General features: G+C 42.1%; 1 protein-coding gene across 3 annotated transcripts in view; it reads left to right on the top strand.

The window, feature by feature from the left end:
• KAZN (kazrin, periplakin interacting protein) overlaps positions 1 to 15,777 on the top strand; it is a 455,715-nt gene that overhangs the window by 292,682 nt on the left and 147,256 nt on the right. Inside the window, exon 1 of one of the 3 annotated variants that reach the window (XM_033921360.1) lies at positions 11,125 to 11,352. The exons of the other annotated variants lie outside the window; for them this stretch is intronic. Coding sequence (XP_033777251.1) covers positions 11,322 to 11,352 — 31 coding nt within the window. The 5' untranslated portion in view covers positions 11,125 to 11,321. Of the gene's footprint in view, positions 1 to 11,124; positions 11,353 to 15,777 lie in introns of those variants that run through there. 3 annotated transcript variants of the gene reach the window in all.

Here is a 15,777-nt window from a genome sequence, read left to right as displayed (position 1 = left end):
GGTTCTGCCAACTACATAGAAGCTGTTAGGGCTCTAAGTGAATAGAATCAAACCGAGAAGGCATCTTTTTTTTTTTTCCAATTCTTTATTCATTTTCATATCTCATAACAAGTATACAATAATCATTCAATATTCATACAATTCACTTGTATACTTCATATAATATTAAATCTTATATTATCCCCCCTCCCCCCTTCCCTTCCACACATATCAACATTTTATTTGAATCTCACACATTATACCCTCCCAATCCCATATCATATTATTCTTCTATAAAAAAAAAAAGTGTCTAATCATTCGAATATTCAATCAATGGCCCCCAAATTTTTTTAAACTTGTTATAATTTCCTTTTTGCATAGCAATAATTCGTTCCATTTTATAAATATAACATATAGAATTCCACCAAAAAGTATAGTTAAGTCTTGTATAATCTTTCCAATTTCTAGTTATATTTTGAATGGCAACCCCTGTCATAATCATTAGTAATTTATTATTATTTGCTGAAATTTGACTTTTTGCTCTCATCATTGTTCCAAACAAAATTGTATCATATGACATAGCAACTGGATTTTCTAGAAAATAATTAATTTGAGACCAAATTGACTTCCAGAAGGCGTTAATACAAGGACAATAAAAAATTAGATGATCCAAAGTCCCTGCTTCTAGATTACAGTGCCAACATTTATTAGATCTAGAGCTATCAAACTTTTGTAAACGTACTGGGGTCAAAAGAGCTCTATGCAACAAAAAGAACCAAGTCTGTCTCATAGATGCCGACACTGTACATCTAATTCTCCAAGACCAAATTCGTGGCCATTGAGAAGCAGAAATTTGATGCTTAATCTCAATGCTCCAAATGTCTCTTAGACCCGTTTTTTGTTTTTTATTTGTAAAACCATATATCAATTTATACCACTTAGCGGCTTGGTGACCCAAGAAATCCGCCTGGAAACACAGGATTTCCAAACTATATTGAGTATCAAGATCTTTCCATTCAGGGAACCCCTCCTGAATAGCCTGCTTCAGCTGCAACCATTTAAAACTTTGTGACTTAGTAAAACCATATTTATGTTGCATCTGTGAAAAACTAAGCAGCTTACCATTTGAAATAACATCATTTAAAGTTCTTATTCCTGCAATGATCCATTGTTTCCAGAGAATTTTATGACCGCCTATTTTAATCTTGGAGTTTAGCCAAATGGATTGATTTAATGATTTAAAAATTGGAATAGGTGATAATTTAGTAACATATCTCAAAGTCTTCCAAGTATCAATCAAAATTCTATTCCCTTTGTATCTATTAGGCATTGGTATACTCAAAAGATGAACCAAATGTATAGGAAACATGAGTCGCTATTCCAAATACAACCAGTCTGGGACATTCTCCATGAGCTCTGGAAGGACCCAATACATACCCTGTCTTAAAATATAGGCTTGATGATACCTATAAAAATTTGGAAAATTTACCCCCCCTTCCACAATTGTTTTTTGTAACTTTACTAAAGCAATTCTAGGTCTTTTCCCCAACCAAACAAATTTTGTAAGAATACCATTCAACTTTTTATAAAATGACCCCTGAAAAAAAACTGGTATCATACTCATTTGATAACAAACCACAGGCAATATCATCATTTTAATTGTTTGAACTCTCCCCCACCAAGATAAATATAAAGGATTCCATTGCTCACACATTTCCGTTACTTTCTTTAATAAAAGTTTTTCATTTTCCTTTACTGTATCTTCAATATTACTTTTGATATTGATTCCTAAATATTTTAATCCATCTTCTTTCCAAACAAATGTAAATGAATCAAATAATCCTTTGGTACAATGTACATTAAGTGGTAGCACTTCCGATTTGCTCCAATTAATCTTGTACCCAGAAAACTTTCCAAATTTTGCGAGAAGGCATCTTTAAAAAGGAATGTTTTTAGTTTACATTTGAATTTTTCAAGAGACGTTTCTTGTCTAAGATCTGACGGAAGGGTGTTCCATAATTTGGGGGCCGTGACTGAGAAAATGGTTTTGCGGGTAGAATCGAGAAATAGTTCACGGATAGAGGGGACCGAAAATAGATTTTGAGTAGTGGAACGCAGATTCCGGGAAGGAGCATATGGAATGTCCAGTTTTGGGTTCAAGATGGCAACAATGACTCCTTAGAGGTAGACTAGCAGCACTATCACTAGGGGTCAACCTGCATATAAGGGCAATTCATTTATCTTAGATGTTATCCTAGGAAATTGATCTGAATTCCTCTAGATTGTGGATACTACTAATACAAGTCTTGCCAGAACCTGGGACCCTAAGGGTTCTGGTCACATCTGGATACTCTATGCACAGAATGGAGGTGAAGGCCTTTGGCAGGTGTGGAAGCAGTCCCTGCCCATCTGCAGCATCCACTATTTCCTCCTTTCCCTAAGAGATCCACACATTCTTGAATTAAGACAGTCTGTGGCTCCACCAACTCTACTGGGAGACTATTCCACGCATTTACCACCCTTTCTGTGAAAACATATTTCCTTAGATTACTCCTGAGTTTATCACCTCTTCTAGTGCAATAGGTGTGTCATTTTAGATCAGGGATCTCAAAGTCCTTCCTTGAGGGCCGCAATCTAGTCGGGTTTTCAGGATTTCCCCAATGAATATGCATTGAAAGCAGTGCATGCACATAGATCTCATGCATATTCATTGGGGAAATCCTGAAAACCCGACTGGATTGCGGCCCTCAAGGAGGGACTTTGAGACCCTTGTTCTAGATGGAAGGGTAATATTGCAATGCCCGAGAGTCATGCAGAAGGAATCCACTCCGGCTTTTGAATCCTTCATTCTTGTGGGGGCCCTTAAGGGCTGGCCTTGATTCTTAAAGGTATAATCATCAGTGTTAGCTGGTCACAGGGGTGCATATCAAAGGAGTTGTGTATTAGTCTTCCCAGGCATGGCCTAATTTTTATGCAGGGTTCAACAGATTCATCTTCTCTCCAGTAATCCCTTGGAAGGATCTCAACCTGGTTTTAGATGCACTGGTGGGGTTTTCCTTTGGGCAGTTGAAGCTTGCTTCTTTAAAATGGTTTTCTGGGTGTCTATTTGCTCAGTCTGGTGTACCTGTGTTGCAGGTTCTCTCCCATAAAGAATCCATACTTGGCCTTCACAACAGATTCTGTGTTGGTACATACAATTCTGACCTTCTCATCTATGGTTGTTTCCAGTTATAAATAGCAGGTTAGTCTTGTTAAACCTCTTTATGCCTTAATTCTTGGGGTTTTACTCAGGTACTTAGGTGTAATAGTTACCTTTCTTTCATTAGTTGGGCAGGTTGGGTTGTTGTTTTTTTTTTGGGGGGAGGGGTTCTTCATTCTGTTCATTTGTTACATAGAGGTGGAGCAATTCCAAAAATACAATGGCCTGGGAGACTAAGGAATTCATTATTCAGCATCTCCGGGTATTTGAACAAAGCTCCACTGTATCATAGCATGGGCAGTTTCCTCAGCAAAGTCCAGGGAGGTAAAGTTTGAAGCTATAGTCAGGGTGCCAATTTGATCACTAGTCAGACCTCACAGAATAGATGTTTAGGGAAAGATTGTGTGCATGTGGCTCCTCCTGACCTCTACCATCTGGTCACGTAAAGATTTGATATGTCCCACTCATCTGTACTGATATCCGTCAAAAATTATAAAGACTAGGGGACAGTTGATGAAACTGCAAGGAAATACTTTAAAGACCAATAATAGGAAATATTTTTTTCATTCAGAGAATAGTAAAGACCTGGCATGTGTTTCCAGAGAGAGGTTGTGGTAAAAGCGGATAGTGTAGCTGATTTTAAGAAAGGTTTGGACAAATTCCTGGAGGAAAAGTCCATAGTCTGTTAATAAGTCATGGGGGAAGCCTCTGCTTGCCCTGGATCGGTAGCATGGAATGTTGCTACTCCTTGGGTTTTGACCAGGTACTAGTGACCTGGATTGGCCACCGTGAGAATGGGCTACTAGGCTTGATGGGACCAATGGTCTTACCCAGTAAGGCTATTCTTATGATAAGGAAAGTGAAATTTGTTCTTGCTAATTTCCTTTCCTTGGGTCCTGCTAAACCAGTCCAGAACCTAACTGGGAATACTAAGTTTTGGACATTCCTCTCAGTTTCTTTCAATGTTTGAGTTGGGCCCTCAGTTTTATCCTTGAGGCATTGTTTCTCAGTTCTGTGGGGATTGGGTTTCTGAGGATTTGTTTACTGTATGCATAAGTAAGGAAATATGAATTGGTAATACATTTCCACAATTTGTTGATTACACGGTACTAATACATTGACTGCAAAATTATATTAAACCTTTACTGTGAGATAATTACTCTCTAAACCAGAGTTGTCTCTTAAATAGATTCCGATTGTTGGTGTGTATACTAAATTAATGTATGCCATATAATTTTATTTTATTTTTATGTTTATACAAAATAGCCCATTTTCTGTGAAAAGGGAGCACAGATTTCAGGATTCCGAAAGTCCCTTGGGTTAAGGCACGTAACTCACAGAGAAAAGCCAGGTGCTGTAGAGCGGTCATTAAAAAATGTAACTTTTATTACTAGCAATAAAACAATAACATCTTTCTCAAATTGTTTCTTTTCTGGTTGTCCCTGAGAGAGCTTCAAATATCTATGGAACAGGTTGGAAAAATTGCCTTAGTTGTGTTCTCTTATTGTAATGCTGATAAGAAAGGCATTTTTTAATGGCTGGGTTGGTGCCTGTATTTTATATTTCAGTATCACATGCAAAGACAGATCTACTGTAGAATATTAATTTGCTTAGCACTTTCCATTTTTTCCCTCTCCTGTATCAGATGTAGTCATCGTTATATCTAAGGTTAAACCCCCCCCCAGCTCATTTTCACTCAGAAATATGTTAAACACCATAAAAAAGGAGTGACTGAATAGATTCCAAATCATTATAGCAGCTAGTAACAATGTATTCATAAAAAAAAAAAAGAAATGATAAACTACCCATCCCAAATAGTTCTCAATACGAGAGGCCACTGAAAAGTTCTTAGCCCGACAAAGAAGAGAATGATGTGGAACCATGAAACTTTACAAGTTATTCCACACTTTTCTTGACATTTTTTGTTTCTTTTCCTATCATTGAAATGAAAAGTGTCAAGAAAAGTGTGGAATAACTTGTAAGTTTCATGGTTCCACATCATTCTCTTTTTCATTGGGCTGAGAACTTTTCAGCGGCCCCTCAAAGTACAGTATACATAGAATATAGGAAATAATCTCTCCAAAAATATTATGTCCACAATGAACAATAACTCACAAAGACACATTCACAATCCATCAAAAATTTGCCAGATATCTATATAATTAACACATTTCCAATAACTGACCCAGCAATTGATACTGTCTTCACAAAAGTCTAATACAGCTGAAACATCTTTGCTGGGGGGCTTCACACAAGCTTGCTGATGATGATTATAGTGCACAAATTGGAACATTAAACTGGAACCTACCTCAAAATACTCTGGCATATTTGCAACGACATCTTGAAGTTTCAAAGTCTCGGGAATATTCAATGAATCTACCATCCTTTCTGTAAAGAAGTATTTCCTTAGATTACTCCTGAACCTCGTCCTATGCCCTCTCATTCCAGAGTTTTCCTTCATTTGAAATCACCAAAACTCTTTCCCGTATACAGTACTCCCTATGGTCTTTGGAGCCGCAGGTTGTCCACCTTTGAGGCCAGCCAAGAATGTACTCTTAAGAGTGCAGCTTTGCAATAAAGTTTGCTTAAAGCTTTTGTTTTTAAATTAAAGCCAAGCAAACAGAAGAAAAGGAAAAGGCAGCACATAGAGAATGTCCCACCCGCACTCCCTAAAGGTGGTGTGGCTGGAGAGCCACTGTGAAGAAAGATGGCATGCATTGCTAGTGAGTAGTGCAGCTCTTAATCTGTGGTTTCTCTTTTTCCTTCTCCTGTGGAAAAAGGAGACTCTTGATAAGTTTGTGTGCAGCTCAGGAACACCTACTACAAAAGGATTTCGAAATGCCATCTTGAAGGAGGTGTGCTTATGAGTTAGTAAGTGTTTTTATTTAATGGTGTTTATACACAAGGTAATTCTTAACATATGTTGTTCCGGTTAATGTGGGCTGCACTGTTTACTTTGGGTGTCTGGACGTCTCTAACACATATAGATAGTGCATAGTACGAAAAATAACATTCACTAAGGAGAGCAGCTTTACAAACACAAAAATAGAGCCAGAGAATGGGAAGGACCATTTCACTTTCTGCAACTACAACCTGGAAATTAAAGTTCCAGCAAGCAGAACTTAGCTGGACAGTATTTAGGTATCGTGTCCCAGCTCTAGGAGAGATCAGGTGCTGTCCCAGTTGTGGTGAATGAAAACAGAGCTCAGTAGTGGGCTCCTTTTTTTGTGTCAGTGACTCAGCCGTGAAGAGAACCTCCCTCCCCCCCCACTCCCTGGCTTAATGACAAAGTGATTCATCAGAAAATTGTGACCCTGTGGTTTTGAAGTTGGTGGCTCTGCTAGATGGGAGAACCTCTTTTGGAGTTCTTTCCCCTTGATTTACTGATGTATATACAGTGGTACCTCGGTTTACGAGTGCATCGGTTTGCGAGTGTTTTGCAAGATGAGCAAAACATTTGCAAAATCAGCACCTCGGAAACCCAGCGTGGCTCGATTTAAGACCCCCCCCCCCCGCGATCTGTCACCCCCCCGCCGCGATTGGGCACCCCCTCCCCCGCTTCATACCGTCATCTCGGCACCGGCATGTCCTGTGCTTGGTGCCGGTGCCCGAAGATCGGCCTCCTTATCTACTGGGCCTTGAGCATGCACAGATGTTCAAGGCCTAGCAGATGAGGAGGCTGATCTTCGGGCACCGGCACCAAGCACAGGACATGCCGGTGCCCAGATGACGGTATGAAGCGGCGGGGGGGGGGGGTGCCCAATTGCGTCGGGGGGAGGTGCCGGATCACAGCAGGGGGGTGCCCAATCATGGCGGGGGGGGGGGGTGCCGAATCGCAGGGGGGAGGGTGCCGGATTGCAGGTGGGGCCTTCGGAGGGAGCAATGCCGGTTCTCGGGGGGGGGGGGGGGGGAGGAACGTATCAAATCGAGTTTCCATTATTTCTTATGTGGGAAACTCACTTTGATAAACGAGCATTTTGGATTACGGGCATGCTCCTGGAACGGATTATGCTTGTAATCCAAGGTACCACTGTATTAGGTTTATCCAGTCCTGAGGTCAGGGGTCAAGACAGCATTAACTATGCTGTAAGTTAGTGCCCTCTTCCTACCTCCCTCCCTGCCACGCTGAAGCCTGCCTACCCGCCATTGATTCCTCCTCCTCTCCCTCGGTCTGCCGCTCACCGCAAATCCAGGAAGGTAAGGACTATTGTGCAGTGATTGCACGCCGCCAGCCCACAATCCTTATCTCCAATGTCAGAACTGATGTCGGGGGAGAAGGGCTTCTGGTGGCGGCCAGGAGCGGCGAGCAGGGAGCAGCGGCGGCAGCCAGCGGTCAGATTGCGTACCACCATTGAGCGGTGAGAAACCCTGGGTCATTGAATCGGCTAGGCAGGTTTTTTTAAAAACCAAATCAATTTGAATCGACTCACCCAAAGTGAATGGTGAATCTATTCGAATTGTGAATCAGGCAGCACTATTCTCTAATTAGAATATGAATGGACTAACTTTCATGGTCTGAATCCCTCAAATGAGATTATTTGGATAGGCTGGAGTGAGCTTCAGCAGTAACTCCAGTACTTGGAAACTAAGGTCTATGGCCCAGAAATAACAAAGAAAAAAGACATTTTAATTTAATCATGAAATTGTGATTATAGGGCAGACTGGATGAACAATAAACACAAACATACTCTATTGTAGATTTTGGTATCATCCACAAAGAGACAAAACTTACCTGATAGCTCTTCAGCAATATTGCTTACAAAAATTTTAAAAAGAAGAGGCCCTAGAACCAAACTTAAGGCACACCTGTGGTGACATCCTTTTCCTCAGAGCGATCTCCATTGACCACCACCCTTTGTTGTCTTCCACTCAACCAGTTCCTGACCTAGTCAGTCACTTTGGGGCCCATATCGAGGGCTCTCAGTTTATTTATTAGACGCCTGTGTGGAACACTGAAAGGTTTTGCTAAAATCTATATACACCACATCTAGTGCTCTCTCTCTATCCAATTCTCTAGTCACTCAGTCAAAGAAATTTATCAGATTTGTCTGACTAGAACTGCCTCTAGTGAATCCATGTTACCTCGGGTACTCTAATACACTGGATTCCAGAAACTTCACTATTGTCTATTTTAAAAATATTTCTATTAATTTACTTACCACAGAAGTCAGACTTACCGGCCTGTAGTTCCCTATTTCTTCCTTGCTTCCACTTTTGTGGAGAGGGACCATATCTGCCCTTCTCCAGTCCTCCGGTGCCACTCCCGACTCTAGAGAAGCATTGAAAAGGTCAGCCAGCAGAGCCACCAGAACTTCCCTAAGTTCCTTCAGTACCCTTGGCTGTACACCATCTGGCCCCATTGCTTTGTCCATCTTTGGCTCCTCACAAATGAGATCTCATTGATGACTGGGAGAGGAGAAGACTTATCAGTGGTAGACTCTTAAAAGGGAAGAAAAGCTCTGTTCTGTTATTGATCAGGTGATGACTGTACTGAAATTGACAGAGCACAAGCAGGAAATCTCTATGTCAGGAGCTTCCATTCTTTCATTTCTAGACCAGCACACACATGCTCTTCACATCTTCTTTCCACAACCTCTTCCCGATCATCTCTGTTCCCTTCTCACCTTAATCTTCTTTCTCTTCCTTTACGCTCCTCCTCCTCCTCCTCAATTCTTCACATTCCTCTTTTCTTGCATTCCCCTATTTCTCACCTCCCATTACAATCCTCCACATTTTTATTGCTTGTCTTCATCTCCCCCTTTGCCTTTTTCCATTTTCATGTAGCCACCAGCATGGATTATGGGAAATGTGGCATATCCAGTTCATTGAGTCTACCCACCTTCTGCTTTGCAATAGGAAGTGGTAGTGCAGTGGTTCCCAATCTTGTCCTGGGGAATCCCAGTCAGTCAGGTTTTCAGGATATCCACAACGAATATTGACAAGCTAGATTTGTAAGCAGGCATGATTGGGAACCACTGTGTGGTAGAGGGAGGAGAGGGGTCATCGGCTGGCAGCAGTGTATCTGGACCAAATTTCCAGGCCTATGCTGATGTTTCTTGCCTGTCAGCTGAGCTGCACCTGAGTTAGTCGCAGATTGTGCTGACAGTATCTTTTTTAGGGCAGGGGGCATCATTCTCCTGCAAAATATGGCCTTAGGTATGAAGATGAGTGCCTTTATTACTTGTGGCATCCATGTACCTAACACAATTACAGGTACCCCTTTATCAGTGGCGTAGTGAGGGTGAGAGGCACCCACCCTCCCTGCTTGCGCACCCCTTCTCGTTTCCTGTACCTTTTGCCCGCATTGGTGTCGATTTGCCCTTTAATGTCACTTCCTTAGGCATGATGTGATGTCGGAGAGAGCGCCGATGCTGACACGGGGAGAGGTGGAGGGTGCCAGTGTCCTAGCAAGATGGCACCCAGGACAGAAGCCATTGCCCTTTATTATAACATGTTTTTTAAATATGAACTGTAGAAGTTCATTCCTGGTTTTCTCACACACACAGCACAGGAAAGTGCACTTAAAGTGGAAAATGTCTGTAAATCCATTAGAGAATTAGAATGGGGTATGACAACAGCCAATCTTGTGGGAAAGGGACCTTGTTTTAAGTTCAGTTCTTCATAAATTATGGGATAAAAGCCATGTATAAAGCACGTGATTCAGTGGAATGTGTGTACATGGGATAAACTCCCTAAGGCATTGCAACATAGCCTCGTTTACATTTGGTTTTCTTTGAACAGCATTGACTTGCTTTATGTCTTGAATCCATACTGTACTTGTAACCCTTCCAGAAATCGTTGTATTAGGAATTATATGTTTTATTAACTCTTATCTGAGCTGAACGTTTTCTCTATAAATATAATCAATAACTCTTTTATGTGTATGGTGCAAAGTAGGATAGTAGCAACAACAGGCTGAACAAAAACACCGAGGAGGATAGAGCCTCGGAATCGAACCTCCCACCCCACAATGGTGGTTTAAAGGTGTTCAGGCAATAACCACATTGGCACAAAAAACCTCCCCTGGCATTTGCAAAACCTCTGTGCGGTGCAGTGAAAAATCTAGGGCTCCTTTTACAAAGGCGCGCTAGCGTTTTTAGCGCATGCACCAGATTAGCGCTTGCTAGCCCTCCAAAAAACTACCGCCTGCTCAAGAGGAGGCGGTAGCGGCTAGCGTGTGGCATTTTAGCGCACGCTGCTCCGCGCATTAAGGCTCTAATGTGCCTTCATAAAAGGAGCACTAACTGATTTAGCGCCTTAGGAAAAGGACTCCTTAATGTGTGAAAGACAGTTTTCAGTGCACCGCACCGAGCTTTTGTAAATGCCAGGGGAGGTTTTTTGTGCCAATGGGGAGTGTGTGGCGCAGTGGTTAAAGCTACAGCCTCAGCACCCTGGGGTTGTGGGTTCAAACCCACGCTGCTCCTTGTGACCCTGGGCAAGTCACTTAATCCCCCCATTGGCCCACGTACATTAGGTAGATTGTGAGCTCACAAGGACAGACAGGGAAAAATGCTTGAGTTCCTGAATAAATTAATGTAAACCGTTCTGAGCTCCCCTGGGAGAACGGTAGAGAAAATTGAATAAATAAATAAATGAAAAATAAACATTGTGGTTATTGCCAGAACACCTTTAAACCACCATTGGGGGGTGGGAGGCTCTTTCCTCCTCGGTGTTTCCTTTGGTGAAAGAGTGCATTTTCATTTTCTCTAGCCATTCATAAAAGGGCTCCAATTAAGGAGCCTTCGACATGGTCTCTTTCATTGTCCAGGGTAGCAGCTGCTGCAAGACGGATTCGGGCCACAATCCAGTCCGGATTTCCCCAATGAATTTGCACGCACTGCATATTCATTGGGGGAAATCCTGAAAACCTGGCGCGGGCCGAGGTTGGACACCGCCTCACGCGATCCAGCCGAGAGAAAGAGGGAGGGCCGACGCTAAAGTTAAGTCCCTGGAGCCGAGAGCGCACAAAAGCTTCCGACTGCAGAGTCGGGCTCGCGCTCGGCCACGGGCCCCGCCCCCGCGTGACGTCACGGCCGCCGACTCGGCAACCTGGGAAAGGGTCACATTCCTGGCAGCCCAGGTAGAGGCGACGGTACTTCCTGCGTGGCTGGGAGGAGTCGGGAGCCCAGGCCGAGTGTTCGCCATGAAATCGGACCGGGACGAGAGCAAGCCTGGTAGGTGGGGAAACGAAGAAAGCAAAAAGTAATGCGGGCAGATGACCTTTGCACTTCTCTTGTGAGGGCAGGTGGTGCTCCAGAAGCTGATCTTGCCCTGTGGTGGCTTTATCTTTTTTTTAGGGGGGGGGGGGGGAGGGTTGGCACAGCCTCTTTTGAGCCCAAAAGATAATACTAATAATATGATGATGTCACTACTTTACACATTCAAACATCACATCAATATTAATATAACACTAGAAACGAAACAGTAGGGAAGGTGGGAGTTTGGGTGGATGACATTAGGGGTCTTGAACTGACTGTGTGTGCTATGTTTTGGCTTAGTAAACAGCAGTGTTTCGGAAAAAGAGAGTGCCAGTGTTACTATTAAATTTAGCATTTATCTTTATTTCTAAAATTTCCCTTAAAATGATATACCCTCTGCATTTGACACCCTTCTTCCCATTAAAGTGAAGGCATAGACTAGGTGCTTTGAACCAGGGCTATGGAGTCAGTACACCAAATCTTTGACTCTGACTCCTTTATTTTTCTGCAGTCTGACTCATAAGTGGTCCATCATGCCCAGCAGTCCACTCACGCGGCGATCCGTAGGTCAAAGACCAGTGCCCTAACTGAGACTAGCCTTACTTGCGTACATTCTGGTTCAGCAGGAACTTGTCCAACCTTGTCTTGAATCCCTGGAGGTTGTTTTCCCCTATAACAGTCTCCAGAAGATTGTTCCAGTTTTCTACCACTCTCTGGGTGAAGAAGAACTTCCTTACGTTTGTATGGAATCTGTCCCCTTTTAACTTTAGAGAGTGCCCTCTCGTTCTCCCTACCTTGGAGAGGGTGAACAACCTATCTTTATCTACTAAGTCTATTCCCTTCATTATCTTGAATGTTTCAATCATGTCCCCTCTCAGTCTCCTCTTTTCAAGAGAGAAGAGGCCCAGTTTCTCTAATTTCTCACTGTACGGCAACTCCTCCAGCCCTTTAACCATTTTAGTCGCTCTTTTCTGGACCCTATCGAGTAGTACTGTGTCCTTCTTCATGTACGGCGACCAGTGCTGGATGCAGTATTCCAGGTGAGGGCGTACCATGGCCCGGTACAGCGGCATGATAACCTTCTCCGATCTGTTCATGATCCCCTTTTTAATCATTCCTAGCATTCTGTTCACCCTTTTTGCCGCCACACATGGCACGGATGGTTTCATTGACTTGTCAACCAGTACTCCCAAGTCTCTTTCCTGGGGGGGTCTCTCCAAGTACTGCACCAGACATCCTGTATTTGTGTATAAGATTTTTGTTACCGACATGCATCACCTTATACTTATCCATGTTAAATCTCATTTGCCATGTCACGGCCCATTTCTTGAGCATGTTTATGTCACGTTGCAGGTCTTCGCGATCCTCCTGCATCTTCACTACTTTGAATAACTTCGTATCGTCTGCAGATTTAATCACCTCACTCGTCGTACCAATTCCAGGTCGTTTATAAATATGTTGAAGAGCACAGGTCCAAGCACCGAACCCTGTGGCACTCCACTCGTGACGCTTTTCCAGTCTGAGTATTGTCCATTTACCCCCACTCTCTGTTTCCTATCCGCCAGGCTTTAAACTTTTTATTCTGGATATAATATAAAGTACTGATAAATATAACTTTAGATTCAAGATATATACTAGAAACTGGATCTAGATTCACAGGACAGTGCTGATTCATTGCAAGCTGGGACTTGTAATCTTGCTTTTCTTAAGGAATGCAGTGGGGAAATCAGAACAACAAATCCCTGCATGCAACAGGGTAAACTGAGTTTCTGGACTCTAACTCTACAGCTCTGGTTAGAACAGTAGACTGAAAACCAAGGAAGTCGGAATCCTGTGACTTTGCAGCAAGTCACTATATCCTCCACTGCCTGAGGTACAAAACTTGGAGCTCCTTTTACAAAGCTGCGTTAGTGATTCCTGCATAGCAAATGTGACAAAACCCATTCAGTTCCTATGGGCTTTATCACATCTGCCACGTGGGTATCACTAGCATGGCTTTCTAAAAGGAGCCCTTAGTTTATATGCCCTCTTAGTCAGGGATCTACTACTGTATCTGAATTGTAAGTTGGCAATGGTTTGTACACAGGTTTAAAATACATTCTGAGCTGGGGTTGAAAATATGTTGATACCATTTTATTGGACTAAACACATTTTTCAATTAGCTTTCAGAGACCAAAACCACCTTCCTTAGGTCAGGACAGTATACTGCTCTTATGGTATCTTCTTCTGACAGGAGAAAAGGGGGTTTGCTTTCCTACAGTCAAAAAAGGTATTAAAATTAGTTTTAGGAAATACCACCTTATTTCTATTTTCTATATTTATAAATATTAAATAACAAAGCTACCATACTACTTTTATTCTATACTAAAAATTGTTTCTACCTTTGTTGGCTGGTCATTTACTTTTTCTAATTGTATTGATCTTAGTCTCTGGTTTCTGCTTTCCTCTCTTATCAAGATTTCCTGTTATTTGTCATTTTTTTCTCCTTTATCCTTTCAGGATTTTTTTTTTTTGTTCTTTAAAAATCTTTTTATTCTGTAGCAAATGCTTAAGATTCTGTATCATAGCTTATGATTCCCATTACTCGCAAATCTGCAGAAGTGTGTCATTCTGAACTCCTCCCCTTCTGCAGTGGAGAACAGCTCCCTCTTCAGTTTTTCCTTTTACTTGCAAACTCAGAAGGTGTGTTTCTGATCTGCTCTGCTTTCTTTTCTTCTTTTCAGGTATTTTTGCTTTCCTCGCTTTTCCTGTTTGACTTCTGTGCTCGGAGGTCCCCTTCTCAGGCTTACTCCACTGGGGAAAGGACGCAGTCCTGCGTGAGTGGATTGTTGCTCCCAGGCCAATCTTTTTGAGTACCTGTGGAGTCAGCTTGCTTTGTGTCCCTTCAGGAGCTCGGGGTCTATTCCTCTGGGAGCTCATTCGATGGGAAGACATAAGAGAAGTGGAAAAACAGTGGTCCAAGTTGAAAGGTGCAATAAAAAGAGCTACTGACCTTTATGTGAAGAAAATAAATAAAAATAAGAGAAAAAGGACACCAATATGGTTCTCCAAATTAGTGGCGGGGAAAATAAAGACAAAAGAATTGGTGTTTGTGAAATATAAAAAAAAACTCAAGAAGAGGAGTACAGAAAAGAATATCAAATGAAACTGAAATAAATTTTTTTCAGGTATATTAGTGAAAGGAGAAGACAAAAAATGGAATTATGAGACTGAAAGAAGGTTTGAACCGCTATGTGAAGAATGATGAGGACAAAGCAAACATGCTAAACAAATATTTCTGTTCAGTATTCACAGAAGAAAAACATGGAGAAGGACCGCAATTGGTTAGAAAAATTACACCTGAAAACGGAGTGGATACCGCATTGTTCATGGAAAAAAGTGTTTATGAACAACTTGAAAAACTGAAGGTGGACAAAGTTATGGGTCTGGACGGGATCCATCCCAGGATAATGAGAGAGGTTCTGGCGGGTCCTCTTAAATATTCAATAAATCTTTAGAGACGGGAGAGATTCCACAAGACTGGAAAAGAGCGGATGTGGTACCTCTTCACAAAAGTGGTTGCAGAGATGAAATGGGAAACTACAGGCCACTAAGCCTCACTTCAGTTAGTGGAAAAATAATAGAAATGTTGCTGAAGGAAAGGATAACGAAATTCTTAGACTCTAATAGATTACAAAATCTGAGGCAACATGGGTTTACTAAAGGCAAATCTTGCCAAATGAATCTGATTGAATTCTTTGACTGGGTGACTAGAGAATTGGATCAAGTCAAGCGCTAGATGCAATTTTCTTAGATTTCAGCAAAGCCTTTGACACAGTTCTTCATAGGAGGTTCTTAAACTCCATGGGCTGAAGTTAGGGCCCAAAGTGGTGAACTGGATTAGAAGCTGGTTGACGGACAGACACCAGAGGGTGGTGGTTAATAGAATTTCCTTGGAGGAGGGAAAGGTGAGTAGTGGAATGCCTCAGGGATTGGTGGTGGGACTGATTCTGTTTGTAAGCAATATTGCTGAAGGGTTAGAAGGTAGGGTTAGCCTTTTTTGTGGATGATACCACGATTTGTAACAGAGTCATCCCAGAGGGTTATAAGTTATAGAGCAGAACAGAATATAGTTTGTCACTGGGGGAGTTCCCCATGCCCCTCCTCTCTTTTTTCTGTTTCAGTGGAGTTCTATTGCTTTGCCCTCCTCTCTTTTTTCTGTTTCAGTGGAGTTCTATTGATTTGGTGCTAACTGAAGAGGGAGCTCTCCACTGCAGAATGGGAGGAGTTTGGAGTTTGAGTGACACCCTTCTACAGATTCACGAGTAATGGGAAGCAACAGCTATGTACAGACTCCTATGGCTTCTAACAGAATGAAGATTAGCAAAGTAAGAATCTAATCTTTCATTCTACATAGAGATT

Source organism: Geotrypetes seraphini, chromosome 15, assembly GCF_902459505.1.
Source record: "Geotrypetes seraphini chromosome 15, aGeoSer1.1, whole genome shotgun sequence".
Classification (NCBI taxonomy): domain Eukaryota; kingdom Metazoa; phylum Chordata; class Amphibia; order Gymnophiona; family Dermophiidae; genus Geotrypetes; species Geotrypetes seraphini.
Note: the sequence above shows the minus strand (reverse complement) of the source record. Positions and strands in the feature narration are given on the sequence as shown.